This window comes from Poeciliopsis prolifica, unplaced genomic scaffold, assembly GCF_027474105.1.
Source record: "Poeciliopsis prolifica strain line A6 unplaced genomic scaffold, Auburn_PproV2 SCAFFOLD004, whole genome shotgun sequence".
Lineage (NCBI taxonomy): Eukaryota > Metazoa > Chordata > Actinopteri > Cyprinodontiformes > Poeciliidae > Poeciliopsis > Poeciliopsis prolifica.
In genome coordinates, this window is record NW_026562379.1 from 7,666,621 (window position 1) to 7,692,974 (window position 26,354).

The window sequence follows — 26,354 nt, forward strand, 5'->3', positions numbered from 1 at the left end:
CCCGGGTTTGCTCTGTTAGAGCGCACCCATTTCCCGAAAAACAACACAAAGCATTATTAATCACACTGTTTCCCTGCCAAGACAAGATTATCTATTCTCTTTACAGAAATGAAATCTGCAGTTTCCCCAACGATGGCTCATTCTGTTTGGGACAAAGCTGATGTTATTCTGTCATATAACAAGTTCTTACTTTCTGTCTTAATTTTGCTTGCAACTTCTCTCTGGTGAGCACAGATGGAGACGGGCAGTGAGGGCATAACCAGGTGCACTTCCTCTGTAGTATACAGACAATAAACATGCTGAAGGGACCAGTAGCACAGCGTGGTTTTTGGATAGAGGCAGCAACTGACTGCCTCTACCTAACTTGAGTCACTTGGATTATGGGCGGGTGGCAGCAAAAAAAAAAATGAAAGATGCACATAGCCTGCAAATGCAGGCCAGACTGAGATTGCATGAAATGAGTCTTGAACACAATCTGGCTCTTTCTGCACCAAACAAACAAATGAACGGACAAATCCATCTTGACCAGTGATTCATCTTGTGTTAATTGTTTTGAATCTTTTTAAAAACAAATCTTTTGGATTAGTTGTATTGCACTGATTTTTCTTTAATCAAAGCAATATCAACAGATGCAAACAAACTTCTTGACACTCCAGGCAAAAATGTTAAAAAGCCTCAAAATAAATTCAGGTTTTGCTAAAGCAAAATGACTGACAAACACAGAAAGAACCAACTTTTGACTTGATTACATTTATTCAATGGGAGGAAAGTGATCAAATTAGATTTAAACAAAATTGGCTTTGGCACAATTATCGGTAGCCTTAACAATAATTTGAAATGGAATGCAATTACATTTTGTATATATATTACAAAATGTAATTGCATTTTGCATTTTGGAGGTATACAAACCTCCAGACAAACTGAACAGGATGGTGAAAGAGCTACCTTCAAAGTTCATTCTTAGAGAAGTGCAGAAAAGAATGACATCTTGGGGACACGAGATCAAACGACTATTAAATACTGTTTACATGCCTACCAGTTGTTTAGCAGTTATCTAAAAAAAAGTGTTTTCTGTTTTACCATCACCGGCGCTAAAATGCTGAGTCTGCTAAATGCTTATATACCTGTGCTCTTAATCAAATGAGACTAAGATTTAGCTTTGGACTACTTTTGGGTCTGGTGTGAAACAAAGATTAATATGTGAAAACATACCTCAAGCTAACAGTTAACTAAGGTGGAGGAGCTATGATACATTACAGTCTTTGCAGTTGTCAGAGATTGCAAGAAAAAATGTAATTGGACTGAACAATAGGGCTTTTCTGGTGATGCCTCTGAGACAACTCAGAGGCATTATGAGTCTGTTTCACCCCGCCACATTGTTTGAAAACTTGTATACCACTCCATAGCTTAAGGTTAATTGCATTTCCTAAGGCAATTAAGAAGTAGCAATCGAACCACAACTTTCTAACTGCAGGATGACCCTGCCTAGTGAGTAACAACTGGCACTGTCTTCGAGATGCTACTAGAAAACCAAAAACATAGTTACAACATCAAACTTCTTGCATTCCCATTTCACTCCCTGTATCTAAATCTAATTGAAAATTAAGTGGCTCAATGAGCACAGCATGTGCACCATATGCACAAGCTTTAGTCCTCAACACAGTTGTCCTGGGCTTGACCCCTGGTCTCAGGTCATTTAAATTATTTCTTCTCTTTCTTCAACTCATTTATTTTTTGTCTATTCCTTCTTCCATAAAGACCATTAAAGCCTAAAAAATGTATAACATTAGCTGAAGAGATGAGATAATAAGAGAGCCAGGTCTTTGGATTGTCTGGAGAGATAATGTAAAGAGGAATGTCAAAGATCCTTCTCTCTGCATCCTTGTGAAGTCTTATAGCATGGTGGCACCAGTAACCTTTACCACAGACAATTATTCCATTAGATTTTTCTCCTCACTGAATAAAACTGTGGGGAATGAAAAGATAACTTTTTACAGTATATTCCACTATAAAAAATATGCTCAAGAAAACCAGGATTTATTTTTCAGGCTTTTTACACATCCTTTCTGGAGGTGACAACATGTTTGTCCCCATCAATACATTTAAACAGATGGACATTTTTCAGAATGCTCAGGCATAAAACCGTACTCTGGCATGCGTGCTTTGGTGGAGACAAAAGCATAAAGGAGACATACTTCTCTGGGAGCGGGTGCAGCAGAACGCGCTGATGGTGCCCATTAGGACAATGAAGGCGACGAAAGCTCCCACAGCGATGCCGATGATCACAGCCACTGGGACAGATTCTGGAGAAAGCAACATCAAGACATGTCCTTCTATAACAGAGTGCCACACATATCACACATTCACACTGAACGTTGGACCTGGCAGGAAAGCACACGATATCAAACAGTCATTGTGAACATGTTTTTTGGATTATTCTTAATTGTCTGTGGCAGCAAATTGTAGAAATAGACGAGAACAATGTTGCAAATAGAAAGCCGTATGTTCTACCAGCAGCAAATCCAAAATAAAACTAATCATCATGGGTAAACATTTTCCTTTTATTTTCTCACTGTCCAGACTGATAAAATTTAATTTACACTCACTCGGACTACTAGAACCATTTTACATAGTGCTATACTTTTCATTGAATAGAGTGGAAATGTTTCTGCATCCATTTAAGAATAATCACGTTTGTGCGCTGTGGAACAGATCATTGCATCGAGGAAAAGACTGAACCAGAGGGCATGTATTTATAGGCTGTTGTGCAAGTAAAAGGTCCCAGTATACATTTATGAATATTTTCTGCTTTAAACAAATGCAAAATAATAGGTGATCTTTCTACAACACTAAAGCACTTGTTCACTTTTGATTTCTATTAACAATGTGATTTCTATTAACAATTTTTGCAAGAAAAAAATTTAAGAAATGTGACTTTTGCTACGCTGGAGAGAAAAAAGAATGGTTTCAGGTTTTACTCAAAGTATTCAAAAATATGCAGATTCATTAAAAGTGCTCCAGCACCACTTATCTATGGTTCTCTGTAATAGCATAAATAATTTGATTTTCAGCCAACCCAGGCTCCCATGAACTTTTTAAACCAGGTTTGTTGCAATGCTGGCATACTACATAAACCACCAAATGACATCCTAAGGCTGATGAAAGCAAAGTTTATATCAGCCTTTGCACTACAAATAATTAACATTCCTCTGCATGCTCACATTTTTTTAAATATGTAACCATACCTGGAAAGGTTGGGACAAATTGACAGGAATTCTTCTCATCTATGAAGATTAAGTTTTAAATAAACAAAATATGAAACATTGATTTTTTAATATATGACAGCGTCATATTGTCACATTGAAACTTTTGCACTGTATATTCACAAATAAAATTGTTCAGATGGAATCAACCACAGCGATCCATAAAAGATATTACAGCTGACAGACAACCTACAGCTACTATCCAAACACCAACGAGGACTGCATATGAAAAGAGGAAGGTGGAACCTGTCGAACCTTGGCTCCCACCTTGTTCCTTAAGGCGTATGATCTCTGTGTCAGAGCCAAAGCTGTTCCATGCTGTGCAGTTGTAGATGGTCTGAAAGTCGGCTGGGACGATGTTGCTCATGGTAAGTGTTGAAATGACTCCCTCCTCTGTGTTGACAGTCTCCACAGTGTAGCGGCCAGAGGTTCCAGACTCCAGAACAGTTTCCTTCCATGACCAGGCCTGACAAAATAGAACTAGGGATTATTGACCCAGACTTTATTCAAAATGAATGTAGAAATCTAGTGTAAATTACAAATACATAAAAACAGAAGAGCAACAATTAGCCAAGGTTTTCCTAACCACTGGCCTTCATACTTTCACAGCAAATATCAATTTGCAGATTGTCGATGCTGCACATCTTATGATCTTGCTAAATATTAAATCACGTTTTGGAGTACTATCTTTGATACATTTTCTAAAATGTAACACAAGAATGTTAACCTCACTATATATGTGCTTTTTATACTCATTGAAAATTTAAAAATGTACCACGTTTTTAAAAGTGGACGAAAGGTGATTATAGCATTTTCCTCTTTGGTTGCAAGAAACCATGGATGGATGGCTGGATGATGGATTTTCTTCTTCTGTAAATGATCATCAGACTTCAATTTCTTAGTAATCACTTCTCGATATATTACATGTTTCTCCATTTGAGAAAACTTGATGCACCTTTGAAGACTTTTTGCATGCTTTTAAAATGGGTTCTTAGAACAATTTGATGCTTTTATTGAATAAAGACTGATGCTACTCTATGCTTATCCTTCGGTGAAATATGTTTTTCTTTCTTGATGTTCTCGTGATGGCATAAAAATTTGTATTTAACAACGTAAGTGTAGCAAATTATTGCCTTGATGAATTTTCTATCTGAACAAAACAAAAGCACATTGCAGGGTGTCAGTAATCTGACTTAATTAATGTTAACCAGATTTTATGCAAACCATATGTAGTCTTCACAGCCCTTTAACTGCCCACTCAACGAGTTTGATGGTTCAAAAGGAAAATTTGTTTGAGGGGGGATTTTTTCATCTCAATAAGTAGTTGTGTATGTCACAGAAGTTAACGGTGATAAGATTTTTTAAAATAAGTTGTCAGTAAGCTTTAGACTGAACAACCTATAAAAGTTATTTGTGGTTTATGCTGGTTCAAACACTTATAAATATTAGAATACCAATAAAATTTTTCTAGCGGAGTGTGCCTATTAAAGAAAAAAAAGTGTTGTTTGTGTCCATTTGTTTACTTGCCTGTTCAGTAATCTGACTTAATTAATGTTAACCAGATTTTACACAAACTGTATGTAGTCTTCACAGCCCTTTAACTGCCCACTCAACGAGTTTGATGGTTCAGGGACTTCATGCAACAGTTTATGCTACTGTGCTTTCTATGTAAACAAACCACTTTGTTTTATTATTTACACACCAGAGAAAAAAAAGAGCATTATTTAAAGAAGATGAAACAGTAAAAAACAAAGTTCATATTTGAATAAAAACAACTGGTCCAGACAAAAAAAAAAAAAGACTTAGTACCTTATTTTCTACTTTTTGACAGCACATCAATTTAAAAATTAAAGACTTTGTCAGTGTTTGGACCTTTTCTAAACATTTTCTAACCCTCAGCTTTATGAATCCTCTGAAACAAACAATATTTTCTTGCAACTTATTCTTATTAAATAATCTGACATACAAATGCACAATATTTGGTATAGTGAAGTATTACAAAATATGCTTATAAATCACAATGTAAAAACTGTAAATTAATGTCCCCTTTTTTAAACAACTTGAAAACCTAGGGATTTTTACATTTTATATATAATATATATATCAAAGTTGTATATGAAATAAGAGATTTTTTGTATCCTTGGTTTGCAATGGCAGTGAGTAATGTTTGAAGCGTAAAGTGATGAAAAGCGTAAGTCAATCTAAATGTACTCACAATGCGGTCTGGTGGAGGTGTACTTCGAATGAAACATTTTATTTGACCTTTCTCTCCGTGTAATGCTTGCTGAGTCTGTGTGCTGGATATAGTAGGTGGCCCTGAAAAAAAAAACACACAGAAATTGAAACATGAATATTTAAAGACATTTTCAGTTCCAGGTCATATGATAATTCTGCTCAATTAGGTTCTTGCTGGTAGATTAGACTACAAAATGTCTTCTGTTCCAAGCAGTGACTGCTGAAGTACCCACTAATTCAAGACTCCCAAGACAGATTGGATCTCTGTGTAATGCACATGTCTCATCCATGCCTACCAGTTTTATTGAATCAGGTATATAGTGAGCTAGACCTCAGTGTGGATCAAGAATGCACTAATATATTCCATGCTTGATTTTTCCAAATGTGACAAATTATGTCCTCTGGAGCATAATGTCGAATGAGCAAATAAAATTACAAGATACCATTGTTCTTGTCGTGTAGCCTGCTTTTCAGTGTTCTAATGCAGTCAATTTGCCTGAAGCAGAGCTTAACCCTGCATGAGCAGGTCACTAAATAAGGCTTCACAAATCTGAGCTTTTATTGTGAATGGAAATAAATAAAACTGCTTATCTGAGATTCCCTTTTTAGCTGTGCTATTTGTTTTGTCTAATTCATATTAACTACTGACACACTAAATAACAGATGTGTCTGATAATAAGCTTGTTAAATCAACAGGAGCGACTGGCAAGGACTTCAAGCAGCTGTATCTTCAGCTTTGGTCCAGGTACAAAACCTTGCCAGACAAGGGCAGCTCAGCCTAAGCGGCTGGACTGCTCACCATCTGGCCAGGAAGATGCTCACACCAGGTGACAGCAATATGCAGACAATCACATCCAATCTAATTCCATCATTCAGGTGAGTTCACACTTGATATTAAATGTGTTCAGTAGAGTAAACTCTTTCATATTTTATAAATTACATTTGTTTACAGGGGATCTCAATGAGTTGGTATATTTTTTGTTAATGTCCTTCATTTCAGTCAATTAATTCAAAAAGTAAAACTCGTACTCATTCATTTTACAAGACTGATATACTTCAAGTGATGGGCAAATGATTACTATTTTACAGCAAAGCAAAACAAAAATTTAATTCCTCAGAAAATGTTAATGTTATTTAAGACGTAAAAAAGTATTTTTAATATAGAAATGTCTCCAGTTCAAGAATAGCTAACCACAAGGAATGCAACAGTTGTTGCCCATCGCCTTGATACACATGTGGGGGCCCTTTAAACTATGGCCCCAGTTGCACTCAACACCTTGTGAACTTGCACCAAACTCCACGATGGCCTTAGTTTTACAACTCCATGAAGCTTGTGGTTATTTTTGTTGGTTGTGAACTTTTTTGGGCCACAATTTTTCTTCCATGATCCAGCTTTCCAATAAATGTCCTTTGAGTTAGTACTCTTTGAAAGGCAGTTTCTTTAATCACGACCTTATGTCCTACGGTCTCTTCTTTTCCTATTTTCTAATCCATTATTACTAAATTTAAAATTGAACCACTTGGAAAAAAATGATTGAAAAGTCACTTTTTAAATAGAATTACTGAAATAAATGAACTTTTCAACCCTGTTCTGTAATGTAGTATGTATCCCATCTATTACTTGGATGTACTTTTTTCTGCTGTTATGTCTGTCTTTCCACCACCAGTCTGACACTTCCGAAATATCTACCAGAATGAGTAACCCAACTTGTCTGACATTATGGCAAAAACTATGTAAATATGGAAACTAAAGTTTTTTTCATTGTAGACATAAAGTACTTCATAATTTATCAAATACAGTGTGAAGATTCTTTTTTTGGGCTTGATTAAAGAAGACACTGAGAAAAAACAAGAATGATCCCAGCTTTGGGAATTAATAACTGGGTTAAAAGAGAACAGTTTCCACATAAGAGGATTCCATTGTACTGAAACTCAGTTCAAACCTAACATTATATCATATGTGAGACGGTTAAGGTTAAGGATGTGGTTTAACTTGGGGGGAAGCGAGATAGATTCTTGATTAGCAAGATAACTCACATCCCTGCCGACTTCCTCAAACTCCTGCTCTCTGCCATCTCTCCGACGATACATAATTGCAGTTTATTACCTGTCTCTTATTAAAATGAATTAGCATTTTAATGAGACTTTGCCAGATGGTGTCTTGGTATGCTTCTGGAGGATGCTGTAATGCTCCTACTGCTGCATGCTGAATGCTGCAGAAGGTAAATATACTAAAAGCTGATCCTCTTCCGCAATGAGTTTACCTACACATACAAAAAGTATATACTATTGTCTACAAGGCATGATATGTTTGACAGGTGTCATTTACATGCATTACCTCCTGATTATAAAATTGAATGTACATCATTAGCATTAACTCCAGTTGTCTACAAGATTTTATTGGTTTTAGTGGCTGGGGAAGATTTATTCTATGGATCTGAGCTGCAAATTAGGTATATAATTAGATATCTTTATCACACAGGCTGGGTTAAAAGAGTTTGTGTGTGCGTTATGAATGCATGTGTTTGCCACTTGCACTCTGATCAGAGCACAAACATGTTCGTAATAGGGAGGTGGGTGGCACTACAACATCAATGCTCGGCAGCAGGGAAAGTAATCAAAATGTTAGGTGCAATGTATCCCTCGCTCATTTGAGGAGGTGTTGCCTCAAGAGTGGACATTGCAAGCTGATTACACAATATCAGTGTGGGTGTCAAAATGCCACAGCTAACATTTCTTTCCCTTAAGTTAGACATTTTCTTGACATTTCCCCCTCTGCCTCCATGTGGTACTAAGGGTTTTTATGCACTTATTTCTTTTTTTTTCACAAAGGGGAAAAAAAAACAGAAACATGAGAAACTGTCAATGCTTTGCTCATTCATAGCCATCATTTCCACTGAGAGGTTTCCACTAAACCTGTCAATCAGAGTCAGTTCATGTTTTTGTCAAAAAAAAAAAAAAAAAAAAACAGACACATGACTTTGTCATAAATAACAGCATAAGGTCTGGTTTGTGCAAACACTTTATCAATAGAAAAATGCTCACTTGGGCATGGAAAGAAAATTGTTTTATTTCCATTTTAATAGTTATCAGCAAGTAAGCTGTTTTATTATAACTGTAAAAAACAAATAAACCTACATTAAGTGGAACTTCAGCTATATATATATATATATATATATATATATATATATATATATATAGACTCATATATATATATATATATATATATATATATATATATATATATATATATATATATATATATATATATATATGAGCTGAAGTTCCACTTAATGTAGGTTTATTTGTTTTTGTATATATATATATATAAGGCTGTAAATATAATTTTTAGCTTGTGAAGTAAAAAAAACAAAAGTTCAAGTGAATTTATATTTTATACCCCAAATGAGTAAGACATTCAAATCTAAAAATCAGGGTAGGCAATGTAATCTTCTGTAAAAGCCAAAACCTTTAAATGAATCACCCTGGTTTTAAAAACAGGGAATAAACGATTCAGCTGAGCAGACATCTTGTGATGTTTGAAGTTATCGTTTTACACAGAACAGAAGTTAAACTGATCAGATTACATTTGCTACAGCCCAAATGGAGTTTTTTTTTAAATTTTTTTATCTTTTATGATATAACATCCAGTTTTAAAAATGCAGGACTGCTAATTACCCAGATGTATAAAGACAGTCTAGGAACTAAAAAAAACAAGTCTTCTGTGGGATATTGCAAGATTTTCCAGCCCTCACTCCATATTTCAGTTGTACTGGGTTCATTTGAGTGTCATTTTGCCTACACAAAGTAAAAAGCTTACACACACGGATGAATTATTTACAGTGTAAATAGGTGACCTTTAGCTTAAAAGTTAAAAGTTTTCAAGCATCCTGGAAATGGTCTCTTACTCCCATCTCATCAGCATAATAAAAATTTAGACAGTTTGAAGTAGTAATTTCTGCTATATAAATAACATACAATTAAAAATGTCCCAGACTGTCCTTCATGCATTATCCCACTGAGAAACGAATCCTGAAAAACGAATCCTTTCTGAAAAATGGTTGACTGCAGTAAGCAATATATAACCATTAGTGATTTAAACACAAACTGCTTCCCCTGCTAGCTGTTTGATTATAATTAAATTACATTCTTCCCCAGGGAAAGAAAAGCCCTCATGCTCACGTGGGTATGCCACAGTGGGAGTCAGTGACACAAAACGACTGGGGGAGATAGAGGCGATGACAAATTGTAAACACATGTAATTTAAATGATGGCTTTAAGGAATCAGTGGATAACTGCGGGAAAAGCAAATAACACAAAAACAGCAAAAAGTGCAACAGATGCTGTCACATCATGAATACTAGAAATGTGGTGCAGCCTTCATTCCCTGATCTGTTATTGTGCCACAGCAATCCTGCTGACAAACCCTGCACATCTGCTATCTTAGCAAATCAGGGTCGCAATCAATTGTGTGCATCTGACAGTCGATGATGTTGGGGTAAAAAAGGCTGATGAGAAGTGAGGTTCATTTATGGATGAGATGGTGGCATGGGGCAATCAATGAATATCGGGTGAGAGCTCCCCACACGACGCCACTTCAACCACAATGTTTGCACAGTCGGACTATCTTATTTGCCTCAAGGTCTGGGTAAGAATTGACTCAAGATTCCTCAGAAAGTTGGGAAGAAGAGATGGAATTCAATTATTCAGAAGGCTAAAAAGAATGGAGGCTTTGAATGTCAAATGACAATTGAAGTGCAGAGGTTGGAAATACACAAAAAAGGCAATGAACAAAGAGAATTAAGAAATAAAAAAGACTGCAGGGCATTCCAAATTCACTTGAAGGATATCTACAGAGACCAAGTAAACATGTCATCTCAGCTTTGTCGCAGGTTTCCCAGAGTGCCCTGAGTTGTGTTGTAATCTTTATTAAAACAGTCCATCATCTTTCTTTCATGGCATCATTTTGAAAAACAACACAATCTCCATTAGTTGGGAAGAAAAAAAAGGTGCAATCAAAATAACAGCGGGTACAGTGGATGAAACGTATTCAGTGTAAATAATAAAGCTGCAAAGAGAATGGTACACTAGGTTGCTATCAAAAGAGTGGGAAACAATCGAAGTAGACGTAAATTTTCCTCTTTTTGCAAGGGTTTAGACTTAATTCCTTTCCCAGAACGAGGGGGCTTCTTGCAGTCCATAGAAAGTCATGGTTCTGATCCTTTGCTTGAGGGAATGGTGGTATCTCGTTCCCTCTGATATGCAAAACCAGTGTCTGGGTTTGTGAAAAGGGAAACCTTTAAACAGCATGTTTGCCACTTGAAATATCTTCATCCCCAAATCAGCATGAGAGATGCTTACAGGCAAACCATTTTGTTAGCTTTCAAAGTGTGCAACGATCCAGTGCAAGTGTTAACAATACCCTTCTTTTTAGGTCTTGTTTTTGTCCAGGTTTCTCACAGATGGACACAGGGGGATATAAAAAAAAACAAAAAAATAAACAACAACAAAAAAGAAACATGTAAATCCCACAACTCAGACCCTCTGCCATGCTGAAGCATGCTCCATGAATATCAAGCACTGATAATGAAGTCATTTGTTTGAGAGTTGCCAGGTCTCCCACCAAGGCTGGTATTCATTAGTTAGTCAGTGCCTCAGAAAAAGGCAGCCTCCCTGTGACTCATGCTGAATCTAATTAGCATTTAAGCACATTTCACCTGTTTATGAAATGTAAGACCATGTCCGGAAAGGGTAGTTTGTGTTTATTTTATTTTTTTCTTTTATTATGGAAAGGTTTAACAGTAGAGAGGCCTAATAAAAAACTGTGTATTGTGCATCAAATTAGTTTTGTTAGAAAGCTTAATCTGCATGAGCATATTTTTGTACTGTTTTTATGTGCTACATCTATACGCGAGCATTTTAATTCAAGGCCTGTGATGGAAATTAACCATGTTTTCAAGCAAATGATATATCACATGAAAGATTACTGAAGAAAAACAGAATGTTATATCAGAAGTTTCTCAGTGAAAGACGTCTGTGAACTACAAAGGAAACAGACTACAGTGACAAATTGCTTTCTTGTTGTTGCTGTTGACCTCAGACCTCCAGATTCACACTACTGTCTACGTTTTACAGACAACAGCTATGTGGAGGCCATTATGATCAGTTTTGTGGGAGACACAACAGTGACACAACTCACCATTTACTGTAAGAGAGACTTCCTTCTCCCCGGCTCCGACACGTGGGACAACAGCACGACAGACATACTTCCCTGCGTCCTCTTGCCTCACGTTTTTCAGAGTTAGTAGGTTCTCATTGCTAAGAACCTGTAGGCAAGAAAAAATCATAGGTCATCAGCTGCAATGAGCACAAAAGAACTTTTGTATTTCTGATAGCAGTCAGGCAGGAATAAGGAGGAAAAAGTACCAAGGCAGCACACGGACCACTTAATACCTTAAAGGGCAGCTCCTCTTAATTATTAAAATCCAATTTAGGGTCTGAGCTCAGTGGAGGAAATGCTATGGCCTTTGATGTTGACAAAAGGAAAGGTGGAATGAGTCTGATTTTCTGGATCAAAGCAATGGCTCTCATGAGAACAGGTCACAAAGATGGGGTGAAAAAAAATGTTTTAATAGACATTCAAAGCAATGTACGGTAGTTAACTCTTGAAAACCATTTCTCATAGAGTATTCCATTTAGACCAAAGGTTTCCAATTCCCGTTCCCAAAGGCTAACTTCCTAGATGTCTAAGAAGTTTTCTTGGTCTATCACAAAATATTGTAACGGTGAAATTACATCTTGAACCAGACATACATCAAGTTCTGGAGAGGCTTTTGCTTTGATTTCATCTTAATGATGATGGCTCACAGCACAAATATAAATATGAATTGAACTATTGAATAAGAATGGTTAATTTAGAAATACTTCATAATGCAGAAGCCTGTAGAGTTGACGCCTGTTCAACAGAGCATTACTGACAATCTCAAAGTTTATCATTATAAAAACTGTGTCTAAGCACATTATTTGGAAAGTTGAATGATAAAAAAAGGCAGGCAAAAAATGTGAACAAGCCACAGGGATAACCCCAGCTGTAAAATAATTCAGAGGAAAAGTGAATTCAAAATGTTTGGAGAGATCCACAACACCTGGGATGCAGCTTAGAGTCACTGCTTTAATAGCTACACAGATATTTCAGGACATGAGCTACAACTGTGTGCTTTGTTGACCCCTCAGAGATATGGACTAATTGCCTCCATGCTATACTGTATTTGAACTGAGGTTCATAATTAACACACCCAGATATAGTGTGTAGTACAAGGACACATCAAGTATCTATATATTTTAATTTTCCAAGAAAAAAATGTATTAGCTATAAGCAACAATCCTCAAAAAAAGAAGAAAAGAAAATTAAAACTTCAGATGTATAATTCTAATTTTTGTGAGATATATTGAATATATTATTTTCACTTTTTGAATTGAATTGCAATCTATTCACTTTTGGATCATTTCTGAAAATGTGCCTGTATTTGGATATTTACATTTCAGTGAGGTAAATTCTGTGAAAAAGGACACATACCACTCCAGAGCCTCTTTTCATCCACACTATGGTCAGAGAAGGATTTCCTGTCCAAGCACAGTTGAAAATGGCCTCAGATCCAAGGTCAACTTGCAAGGACTGAGGTTCGGCAGCCATACGCGGCCCAACTGTTGGAATAAAAACCCACGATGAATTATATGAATTACTAACATCTAATAATGACATGCTTCAATCTCTGGAGCTCAGCAAAAAAAGAAAAAAGAAAAAGAAAAGAAATTGACAGCAAACATGTAGGAGCTTGTATTTTTGTAAAGTTGTTTATTTACACAGGCACGCTAGATAATTTTGTCACTCACAGTAGACATCAACGTTCCGACTGACGTTGGTGCTCCCAAGCGAGTTAGTAACTTCACAAGAAACAGGCTCTGTGAAGAATGAATGGTCCACGATAACCTCATAGGTGTCCCCAGAGACCTCCTTGAGCATGTTCCCACCTTTCGCCCACCTGAGATGAAGAGCAGATGGTGGAAAAGAAGGAAAGATTGGTGAAGAACGAATTAATGGGTTAAGGGTAAAGACAGCTTTCTCCCACCAATATATTTCTTTTGGGTGAATTGAATAAATCACAGTTCTGGGGCAGGTTTTCTATGCTGGCTTCAGCACATTTTTGTGGCAGCTCTCCATGCAATGACAAGCTTTCTGGCAACACAGAGCAGACAGCACGTTCCTCATTACACCAGACAGAGAGCAGCGCAGAGTGCCAACCAAGACAAACAAATCACAGAATGACAAATAGGTAGCTCTTCCACCTTTGAAGACTTTGCTAGAGACATACTGTATTAAACACAACAGCTGACATTAATGAATTGACTTGGGATCACTTGGAAAACAAACAAAAGAAGAAGCATCCGCTTGTGGTTTTGAATGATATATTTTGTGACATGCCACATGTGTTAAGGTAAGACTTTGATGATGCCCCAGGCAGCTGTGCCCCACTCTGCATGCATTGTTTTGGCTTTCAGCTGCTTCAAAAGACAAGGCCCATTTATAAAAATGAAGTAAAGGTGTCTTCAGATATATTGGTTCCCCTTAGAAAATTTAGATGGCGCTGTGGGACACCCAATGTATGATGCACGATGAAAACATCCATAGAAGACAAGTGTCTGCATGCTGATACGGCAAATGAGTACGCAACTGGTGCCTGTCTCAATTTTCTCTCTCTGCCAGTCCTGAAGAGAGTTTCCCTGGGATGGGGAGCTAATTTGTTTTCCATGAGTAAGCTAGCCTCATGCTTGACTAAAATGCTATCATTTAAATGAGAACAGATTACCTCATTCAATCAGTAGCTCAAGTGAAGCAGAATTCTAATTGGGCTTTGCATTTTTTTTAGGTTCATTTATGTTTTACAGCAGAACTGTTCAGAACTTGCTTTTTGTCTGATACACCACAACACTAACTGTGTTAGTGTTGGGATCTGAGGTTGTGGTTGTTTGATGTTTATTTTATTCTAGTTTGATCATTCTGTATTCTTTTGTTTCTTTTTTTATTACATCAGTCTTGTTTTCGTTTGGTTTCAATTCAGTCCTTCCTTAGCGATTCTAGTTTATGTTTATTTTTTGTGTCTAGTTATTTTTTTGTTGGTCAAGTTAAATTGTTTCTTTTGTCTAGTTTTTCTTTAGAGTTAGATTTATTTCCTAGTTCTTGTACTGTCCCTTTCCCCTTGTGCCACTTTCATTCTCTCTCCTCAATTTGCCTTGTACTCGCTCCTCTCACAGCTGCAAACCGTTTCTAATCAACCATCTGTTTCTTGTTTAGTAAACAACCTCCCCAAGTTACTCATTCTCAGTTTCTCCTTGCTGGTTCCTTGCATCACATCCCATTACTAACCTGGTCTGCTCTGCGATCTCCTCTTGTCTCCTTACTGGGTTTTATTCTCCTTGGCTTATTTGTTTTGATCTGGCTCCCTGTTCCTTGTGATTTTTGTAAGTTTTTTGTTCATCAATTTGATTAAACATTCTTCATCTACACTGTGTCTCTTCCATTCTGCATTTGTTTCCACAATCAGCCCACAACACATCATGACACTACCATAAAACATAAAGCTAAACTATAAAGAGCATGAACTTGACACCACCATGCTTTATGGACAGGACAGTTTGCTCAGGGTCATGAAGACCCTTATCTGATCAAATCAGTTTCTTTCACTTCTTCAAACCTGAATTATGCTGACAGTAAATTTCTCTCTTTCTTTCCAGCTAACCTTTATTTACTACTTTTTATTGATCTGGCTCATCATTTCCAGTAAAATGCATTGTAGTACAGGGTTGTTATATTTGCAAGGCATTCTATCAAAGTTTATAAATACAAGTTAATTTTTTTCATTTGAGCTACATATTTAGAGCTACATTACAATCAGTACTGTTGTTTCACAGTCTGTTGGCTCTTTGCTATGTGGAGTTTGCATGTCCAGTGCATTACTTTGCCTTTTACCCCTTGACACCTTGGATGCACTCCAGCACCTGCTTTGAAAGTCATGCTGCACAGTCAAAAGAAATTGACTGGATTTCACCCCTGAACATTAACTACCTAGTTTCAGTTTGCAGGGTGAAGTTGATCAAGATGGACTGGCAGAATAAGGTATTAATCACTCTGGCATTCCTATAATCAAAATGAGGGCACTGACAATGATAAATGGTAAAATAAAAATGAAAGTCACAACGTTGAAAAGAAATAAAATAATAATAGGAAAATGCTATTTTTTCTCTATTACTGCTTCCTGGACTGTTACCAGTTATTAGAAAACTACAGAAGTTCTTAATATTCCTCTTTAAAAATGTGCAAAATAACAGTTTAAAAGGTGACACATGGGGTAATAAAATTAGGAAACAATAAAACTGTTTCTGTTGGCACTTTATAAGCAAAAACTGCAGGAGTCATAATGGGTTAAGCACAGATGTTTGGGCAGACAGCTGCTCCGGGCATGAGGTTGCAGCTGCCAGGTTAGGGAGCCCCTGACAGTGTTAGGGGGAACTGAGACAGAATATTGTCGTCCTCGGGGAGCAAGAGAGTTCTATTGGTGTGCTGGGCCATGTCCAAAACTCATGTCTAAACATAGGTAACACAAACACCTGCATTCCCTTTGGGAGGGTTAAAGGGCCAATGCAAGGCTTCCTCAATAGCTGACTCAGTCTACACTGCTGGGTTGTATTCAGGGATTTCAATCAGACAAAAGCTGTGAATTCTGTCTGCCTGGGTGTGTCCACAGCAGCATGGATCAGCGTGAGCATTATAGCTGTTTGTGTTTGGTGAAAGGTGTTTAAATTAACACTGTTCCAGACATAAAAAGGTCTGCTGCTAATGGAAGCAGAAGATGAAAGTGAAAAAGTGAAGGAGATTTTGCATTTGCCGAACGTTATTAGGGCAATAAAAGACTAGCAATTAAATTAGGTGGATATCTGTGCCATCAGCTTTAAGGTGCACAGTAAATCAGAATTCATAGCTATTATCAACATGGTTAAGCACAGCACAGTGCCGCTCTGGTTCACCTTCCATGCATTTTAAATCAGAAGATTTCTGCCACATATTGAAAATATGCAAGCTCAGTAACAGCGTCCAGCTATTTTCAAATAACCATAAAAAAGATAGCAATTTTTATGATCTCGCAAAAAATTTAATTAAGATTCCTACTTGAAGCCAGGTATTTGAAAAGAGTACAAAAGAAAACAAAGTAGAGAAACTTGAATGTCGACAGGTATCAATGATATTCAGGAATATCATCTCTCTACTGGAAGTTGTTCGTTTTTCTTGCGTATTTGATTCCATTTGCATTTTCCAAATATCTTTCATCATGGTTTCATGGAGCATTGGCAACACTAACAGTTGTTTTTTTCGGTATTTGTGTATTTACAAAAACAAAGCATGGAATTTTTCTTCTTATATATTTTTATATTTTGTTTTCTACCAAGTACCTAAAGTGCTGATGTGCAATGACTTTATAAACAGTGGAGGGTTTTTCAATGCTTTGCATCATTATGTAATACAACAATGAAATTTTAAAAGCTACTTTTGACTTAAAATAAGTCTCATGTGCTGTTTCAACTATAGATGAAATAAGATGTCAAGGTTGTAGAACTCTGCAAAGCCTTTCCAAACTGCTGACTTTGTTCACCAAACAAATTGTCCCACAAATTTAGCCCTTTGTGAGACAGTTAGACATTTTCCGGTGTTTTAATACCACAAGATCTCAAGTTTCCAGGCACTATGCAGAGACTCTCCAGCGATTACTTGACTTTTTGGTAAAAACAAGATGTAAAACACTCTTTGTTACCGCAAAAAAAAAAAAAGGTATTACAGAACAGTGAGCATACAGCAAAGTAGAGTTTTTAAATTAAAAACATCCAAAAACTAGCATTGAAAACAAAAATATGTTGTATCGCACACTCATTTTTAATTTCTACTTTCAAGTGAATGAGCTCCAACAATGGACATGGATGTGGTTAGCTCGACACTTATAAGGACTTTAGGATTTACAATGTCAACCTTTGTATTGGACTGTTTTTTATCAGAATAGACATCTTAGAGCCAAACAGGTTCTAAGATGTCTGAGACATCACTTTTTCTTTTCAAACTGCGTATTTACCCAGCACTTTTCAAGCCTTCCTTTTCACTTAAAACCCTTTCTCACTACAAGTTACAATCAGCAGTTCACACATAGAACAGCAAATTGGAGGTAAGCAAATGACTGCCAACACTCCTGTTCTACTCTTTAAATAACCACACCTGGATTTGTTTTCTCATTCTGTTTTTCTGGGTAAAAGTACAATGAAAAGATCTCAATTTTTCTCTCCTGCCTTAAGACAGTTTTATTAAAATGCCGTTGCAGTCACGAGGGGTCACAGGCAGCTGGAGGCACTATGCTTTTGACTATTGCCCCACACTGTCTTGGGTGTGTGTCTCAAGTGTCTATTGGAAGATGTTACGATGGTGCAGTGCATATAGGGAATGGATGACTCTCTGGGGAACGGAAAAGAGGCCATCCGTCTAAGAACTACTCTGTCTTTGGGCTCTATCTGATCTGTGGAAGACAGTGTATTAGCACTGAATAATGGTCCCACACTGCTTGACCAGCTTTTTGCACTCCATGATGATCTTGCTCTCAGAGGGAGACTGTGTGCGGGCCTCTACATTGATGAGGTCCCCCAGGCAAGTATTATGGATGCTTAAAATTTCTTGTTTACAATGCTGTAAGAGGAAATGGCACAGCAAGACAGTAGAACATTGTTAAATCGAAACAGGTAACCTTCAAAACCTGCTGAAGGGTAAAACCAAGTAGAAAAGGTTATTAGATTGACTTTAAAATTTATTCATGGTAACTTGTTAGTGTAACAAGAAGAGGAATATATTTTAAAGAAGAAAAATAATGTTTTCAATCCATTTTGGTTTGACCCTTTAACTGATTCTTTTTTTCTATAGATTGTTAAACTGGAGGAATATGTCAGTTGCCATAGAGTTGAATCTCTTTATACCCCATGGAGAGGTCTGATTCTAGCATTGATCCAGCCTTGTAGCCTCTGCAGGTGAAAAAGATGATCTGCCTGTGCTGTTCACAGATAAAGTCTAATACATACACCTTGTTTTTCACAATCTCACTGCCCTTTCTCCCGCATTCTTTTTTTTCCAAAGTGCATGATCTATACAACAAAAGCAACATCTCTGTTTTGCCACCTGTGAGTGTGTTGTACACCCATTTCATTTCCCACTACCATTACAAGATTCAGAGCCTGGCCAATTGCTTTTGCTATTGATTTGACTCCATTTATTTTTCTGCTCAGATTTAAAAACCTCCCACACAGAGAACCATCTCTTGACAAATCACTTTAGTACTCCTCATGTGGAGGGCCATACAGGATTTGTAAGAACAATAGAGGTGCATTTTCTTGCTTCATCAGAGTTGAAGATGTTAGAAAGAAGTGGATAGATTTTAACAAGTATAGATTGTGATTTTCTATTTTTTTAAATGTTTTTACTTCTCATTATGCAGTTCACTTTGTAACCATATATATAATTTTATTAATTTTGGTTGGTAAGTAACCAAAATTACTTAGCAACCTCATTTTCATTTACAATAAGTAAATGAGAAGAAATAATCACAAAGATGCTTAAATCTAAAACACAATATGTTATGGACCATGAAATTTTGGTTAAATATGAAAGATTATGACTATGATGAACAGCTTACATTATTTGTTGTAGCCACATGTGGTGAAGGCTGAAGGTTTGAAAGTTCTTAAAGAGACAGAAGCCAATATTTATGCTATGATGCAAAGTCAAATTTATTGGAAATAGTTTTTGGGATATACAACATTTTCATAACATAGTGCTTGATTGTGACATAAAATATGCCTGTATAATACATAATACCCCTGTTTGAGATATGATTCCTACGCAAAACACTAGATTTTTCAGAGTACTTACCCTGCAAAGACACACACCATTAAGAAGAAGATTACTGGATGGATCAATGTTTTTATGCATTGAATTAAAAACACCACAAAATATCAGAAAACTTTGCCTTTAGACCCCAACATCATTCATGTTTTTGACAGGGACACAAATGAACTGAAAAACATTTTTTTATCAAAGTTCAGAAACAAAAGTGTTGTTCAAATTCTTATTAAGTCTGAAAACAAGACTATATGGCCAACTTATCTGCTCAAGAGCTATCTTGAATACATTCAAATGATTCAATTGAATGATGTATTCAAGTAATGAAGTCATGATTGAATGATTGAATGTATTCAATCATTCAAATGATATACATTCAAATGACCGAATATCCTTTTGTGGACAAAAGCAGAATCTATGGTTTCGATGCCTTTTTTAATGTCACCTCTTCATAGAGTTGATATTCAGAAAATGAAAATCAGCACCTCATGAGAGAATTGATTAATGGTTTTCTCTTTTCCTTCTGCCTCTCCTGTTGTTTCTCATTTGATAATTGCATATTTAAACTTGCTTCCAAATGAATTGTGGTTTCTCATTTTAGCAATAATAACATTTCTTGTGTGGGTGATGTCACATTATTTTCTTACGATGGGCAAAGTCAACTATTTCAAATTTCCATTTGTAAAACAAGAAATAAAAGCCTAGAATCACCCATTACCACTGCATAAAGCTGCCAGATCCCTGGGGCAGGTGCTGTCTTAACACATAATTTAATGGGAAAAAAAGCAGCAATTTTGACATCTTCCTCAGATGTCACGCAAATTAGATTTTCAGCTTTCCTCCAACACTCTTATGGACATTTAAAGTTCAAGGGAGATGATGTGACTATAAAGCAAATAGTTGTGGAACAAAGCTCTGTATTATTTTACTGCAGCCCAGTGAAACATGACATGCTTTCCCAAATGGTTTTTCTGAAATATGTTTCCATTATATTTTTCCGCAGTGTTTCATTGTTTTGTGTCTTCTCATAACAAGTATGAGGTGAAGTAATGGTGCAATGGTATTATATGTTGTCTGACAAAGATTAATATCATCTATACTGTGTTAAATTTTGTGCTGTGTGAAAATCATTTTTCACCTTCTACATCGATCAGAAAATATCTCATTAAGTGCGTTTCTCCTCATCCTTCAATATTTTATAGGGTCTTTAAAGCTTTGTGGATGACTTATGTGTGGGCACTGGAGTCACAGCTTGCTATAGACTCACCTGTAGAGCGAAACGGGAGGGTTGGCCTTTGCAGAGCAGTGGAATTTCACAAGGTTGCCCTCCAAAACAGGCTGAGGCTCCACTGAGAGATTGACAAGAGGGAGATCTATAAAAACAGGGATGCACAAAGACAAGCAATTACTCACGTGGCATCCCCAAACATGGTGCAGTAAATTGTGAGCTGCTGATGTTGTTGATGTCTAAATGTCAGAAAAAAAAAAAACAGTAGAAAAAGAGGAATCCTTTCAGTTTGACTGTGGTATCCTGTGTTGATAACATATCGGATGGAGATTCTTATCCCGTAAGTTTTAAATGATCTGTATTTGACTACCTGATCACACTCATCTCCACATTTGTTGATAACATGCTGTATGATTTATGTCAACCACATAAATCAACCACATCACATTCTGTGTGGATGGCTTTCAAAAATGTATTCAAACTATCACTTGTTGACCAATTACTTGCATGTTTCGACTTTTACTTTTGCCAATTCTTCTTTTGTAGCTAGCTCTTTGTCTTTTAAGGTTTTGAGGCTTTTGGTCATAATCCTAATTATTAGCTCTCACAACATATTGTTTTTGGGATTCCAATTGAAACTCTGGCAAGGCCACCTCAAAATTGAAACATTATCTTCAGTTAGAAAAATATTTTTATCAGGTCAAAATATCACTCAAATCTAAATCTGTAAATACTTTTGGGTTTAGCTTTGATTATCCTGATATATATTAACAGCCTAAAAACCCAAATGTGTCTAGTTTTAAAAGAGTCATATTTGTATCACTGACAAAAGAATCCTGATCAGGATGATCCCAGGTGTGAAATGTCAACCTTGTTGTATGTGGAACACAGAATTATATCTGAGAAGGATATAATATTCATAGCATTAATAATATTATTATAATCTTTCAGTAAACAATACCACATTGTGGTACTGTTTGACAATTTATCTTAGTCTGTGAGAGAATTATCCTGCTATAACTGTGTCTCAGTTCTAATACCCTACAGCCCACATTTCTTAAAGCTCATCTTGCTAAAAGCCACTGAGGTTGTTTGTTACAAGTTGGATGTTTATTTCTATGTTTCTGCTTTCACATATCCCTACTTTTCATATGTAAAGCAAAAAAAATGAAACCCTGAACTGATTCCACTGAACAAGAATTTTCAAGCAGGAAATAGTCCACAGCAAAATCCACAGCAATTAAATCAACAAGGAACCTCAGCAGTGCAGTGCAAATTATAATAGTTCTGAACATCGCAAACATTCAGATTATGCAAATTCAATAAACAACTTAATTTATCCTAATTGACAAAGGTGGGATTCTTTTTGAAGACAAAGCTTCATTTCCATATCAACCTGTCCCACGTGAAGCAAACAAAGCTATTTACCTCACAAATTTGGAGGATGAATTTAATTATTTATTTATAAGTAAAGCTATTTGTCAGGTTTCTTAAATGCAATGTAGGTGTATTTTGTTCAGAGCTGCAAATGCAGCAAGGCAGATCATAATTACAAGTTGGTCTAGCAATTAGTACTGTAAGTGCTTTACTGTTAATGGAAAATATATTGGAAAGTGTCAACAATTTCTTTTTAGTGCACATTTGCTTTAAATAATAGAAAAATAAAGAGTCTTCACTTGATTTATTTTTCTTTCATACAGTTTTTCTTCTTTGCCTTCTGGTGAGGTATCCTGGACAGTCAACAAGTCACAAGGGGAAAACTGGCTCTGGGTTTGAAGCTAGCCATCTGTTTAAAAAGTAGATCTGCTCTGTGTTTAGCTACACTAAAGTTACAACCAGGAACTGTGTTTGGCTGCGGATGAAGGACACAGCAGTGAGAACAGAAATCCGTCGAGGATGAAACAAAAAAGGAGCACACAAACACGCTTTAATGTAGCCAGACATCTCTGTGTATGGCTATGGAGAGGGAATCTGTAAGCATGTTTATGGGTCGGCACCAAATGTCGAAAAACTGCTTATTACCCCGTAGTTGTGCAGATGCTCAAGGCTGGCTCAGCTGCCACAAAACCCCAGAGAGGAATTGGTCCAGGTGCCACATTCTTTCCCCCATCACTGAAAGCATTCCCCTCCAGGACAACTACACCACCCCTCGCCAACCACTTCACTACCTTGAAATCCATGAGCTCCACCTGTGCCTGGTCTCTCCAGGCCAGTAAAGAAAACAACAACATTGCAAAACCCAAAAAGACTGCAGGCTAACTCAACAAGCAAGTATCCCTAGGTACTGAGCAGCCAGCTGTGTGCCTAGGCATTTGCATGCTTGTGTGAATATGAGGGGGACCAGAAGGAGGGCATGGATGCACATCATAATAAAACCGGAAACTCATCCTTGCCTGGAGCAATAGTGTTATCCACTCAGTAGGTGGTTTAAAGCATTGTGGGTGGTTAAATCTGTGAAAGGAAATGTGGGTAAAAGCAACCTAAGGGGCAAACTGACAGGTGTGGCAGCAGTGGAGGTGGCACTAAAAAAATCTGTGGGAATCTGGGAGCACAGACAGAAAGAGAGACAGACATCAAAAGCCAGGGGAAGATCTAAAGGCATCTTCTGTGCTAATAGACATAGTAATGCAGAAGCTCATTCTGAGGCCATTTGCACTAAACTATTCCTATATGGGCCTTTTTAATCACGATATCCTTCGTCTTGCTGCCAACTGACTTCTAAAGATTCAAATGCTCATTACTGTCAATCTGACCACAAAATCAATGTTCTTTTGAAATGCCTGAACCGGTCCTCCGTTCTGAGAGAGAGAAAAAAACAAAAAACAAAAAAAAAACTCCGATGTCCCTCTCAGAGAGCGTGAGAGAGGACCAGCTGTCACAAGTTCTGTCCCAATGTTTGAATTAAGAACTAAAACACCTTTTCCAACTTTTGACCTTTATAATATGACCAACATCTGTTTAGTAAAGTGAATACTTTGATGGGTAAGTGCAAAGGGTTGACGAGTTGGGCATTTGAGGCAACGCCATTGCAGACCAATGTGCAACAGAGCTGATCCTTCACTAGAAGGGGTAAAATGAATAGACTGAGGAAATAGGAGAAACAACAGGAGAAATTGGGGAGGGTGTTGTTTTAGTTGGCCGACAGCTTTTGATCGGTTAGTTCAAAGTGGAAACCAGATGGTGTTTTTGGAACAATCATCCAACTTCTCTGTTCACGGAGACTGTGCCAGCATAAATTCACCCCCACTCCTCCCTTTCTTAAAGCTCAAATTTTCAATCGCTCTGGGTCACTGTAGACAGATGTTCTTCAGCAGGACCAGCCTCAAACTCCAGAAGAGTTTGGATTCCTCTGTAGGATGCAGAGACTGAGGATTACATTGTCGACAATCTGGGTACGCTGTCAACTGGCTGGCTGAGCGCAATACTTCAGGGGAGAACAGGCTGACGAACAACTTGAGGTCTAACATATTGATCATAAGATATTCAGAATGCTAAATTTACTTAGTTTAATGATGGCAGATGTTGTTTGACATTCCTTGCAATACATATGTGCCAAAATATGTTTACAAACTGAAAGTTTTGTCAGAAATGCAAGAGCATTTTCCTGTCTCTATGACCTTATATTCCTTTCCCCTCACTCACAGATGCTGTTTCAGATGAATTTGGCATTATCTGCTTGATTAAGCAAGGAGAGTATGTGGCTGAGCAAGCTACCATAAACAAATCCCCCCCAATTGCACATGTGCATGTTCTTTATTAATTAGTCCCAACAAATGGCTTTCATTTTTACACCCACATGGCTCAGCTTGTTTGCAATGCAAACATACGGAAAAACCTTGGTCTTGCCCATCCCCAGTGCATTAATTTCCCACTACACGTTTCAAAGCAGAGTTCTATGTGGGGCAATGCTCTGCAGATATGCAACTGCACTAGAAAATAATTGAGGAGCATTTCAAACCATGCGATGAGTGGGAATTAGTGAGACACGAAGCTGGCATCCAAAACAGAGTTCCCCTGCAGTGGTTCGTACTGTAGTGGTCGTGGGGAAGTTTACTGATTCAAGTACAAACAACAGCATGCACATCAAGACATACTGCTGAAGAAAACAGCATGTGGGGGTAGCTACCCCGTGTGCTATCAAATAATTACAGTCCACTAATGGAATGGTGTGGGCAACTGAAGTCAGCAGTCTATCCAGGGTTCTGAATCACCTCTGCTGGCTCTAAATCCCTCTCATTTCGGCAACATCGACAGCGTATACTGTATTTAGATGCTAATTTGTCTAAACCTCATCCAGATAACGCTGTATGAACTTTGGAGGGAATGGAAATGCTGATGTGGATGTAAACCACGAGCATTAAAGTAATGATAAAAAGAAAATACTGTTAAAGGCATTAGGTTCTGGTTTAAGCTGTAGAGCAATGTGCAGAGTTGTGTTTAGATTATATTAAAAAAAGGACAACTAAGCACAAAAGTGGACTGAACACTAGATTTTTTGAAGAGAAGATTGGAAAGTTTACAAGAACTTTTTTTGTAGGTTTTATGTCACTGAGATGGCACATACACAAGCTTTATTAGGCAAGATAAATTGGTGTTCAATTAAATGCCTAAAAGTTAGGCTGCTCCTGAGCAGAATATATAATGCTTCATGCTGGGAATGTAGAAGTTCAGAGGGAGATTGTCAACATATTCAGGGTATGCAATACCATTTCAGGAAATCTACTCATTTGCTGCCTTAGTAAGAACGAGATGAAAGCATCAATATCAATTTCAGCTGTTCATGCTCAATACAGTACTCAGTCAGAGAGTGCCAGAAAAACATCTGCAAGGGTTCAATTCTGAATGAGACAGCTTGTGGACAGGAAATGAAGAGTACCCTAAAATGAATGGCACCCTCACTTTCTGCTCTAATGTTCTTGATGACACTTGCTCTTATCCCAGGGTGAACAAGTTGCTCCTTTTTTTTTCAGTTCACCAATTAATTTTTCTCCAACTCTGTTGGATCCATTGTTCTTATTTCTTGCTACAACTGGGGTTGGAATGAGACGTTGGGTGTGATATTTCTCATGAATTTGAAACATGTTTTTGTTTAATGTCCCTAAAAATGAAGGTGCGTGCTTTTCGTTTGACAACACATGTCTATGTTCTTGACTCTTTTTTTTAAGTAAGACAACCAATAGTTTTTAAGTTGATTATTAAAAACTGTGGACACAGCAACAGCATACATATCATCAGCCTGCAGAGTAATTTCACCCCTTTTCTGCAAAATGACATTCATTGTGGTTTGATTATATTCCTTTGTTCTCCATAAACTCCATAAACTTAGTGTTTAGCTCCTTAATCATGACTCTTTAGGTCATTTGATGATTATCAAGTTTGTGCATTAAACAAATAAAATAAAATGAATTTAAAAAAAAGCATTTGCAACCATATTATGCTAAGATCCTAAATTAAAACTAAATGCAAAGGAGGTTATAATTATGGGTGATCTGAACTCCATTGTGTTTAAAAAAACAGGGCCACCTACTAAAAACATGAAAACAATTTCCAGTCCAACTACATTTCAAGCACATTAACAAAACTTAAATTACATAAAAACATAATTGACACAAGCTTCAGTTTGTTATACTCAGATTTCTGAGTGGTC

The 26,354-nt window shown here is 37.0% G+C and overlaps 1 protein-coding gene across 1 annotated transcript in view; it reads right to left on the minus strand.

Annotated features, from left to right (window-relative positions):
* The window catches only part of kirrel3b (kirre like nephrin family adhesion molecule 3b), a 204,815-nt gene that overhangs the window by 11,176 nt on the left and 167,285 nt on the right, over window positions 1–26,354 (minus strand). The window contains exons 8-15 of the mRNA XM_055028836.1: window positions 20,747–20,852; window positions 13,392–13,540; window positions 13,075–13,202; window positions 11,698–11,824; window positions 5,479–5,579; window positions 3,519–3,729; window positions 2,196–2,303; window positions 191–274 (exon numbers count right to left, since the gene is read on the minus strand). Coding sequence (XP_054884811.1) covers window positions 191–274; window positions 2,196–2,303; window positions 3,519–3,729; window positions 5,479–5,579; window positions 11,698–11,824; window positions 13,075–13,202; window positions 13,392–13,540; window positions 20,747–20,852 — 1,014 coding nt within the window. The remainder of the gene's footprint in view (window positions 1–190; window positions 275–2,195; window positions 2,304–3,518; window positions 3,730–5,478; window positions 5,580–11,697; window positions 11,825–13,074; window positions 13,203–13,391; window positions 13,541–20,746; window positions 20,853–26,354) is intronic.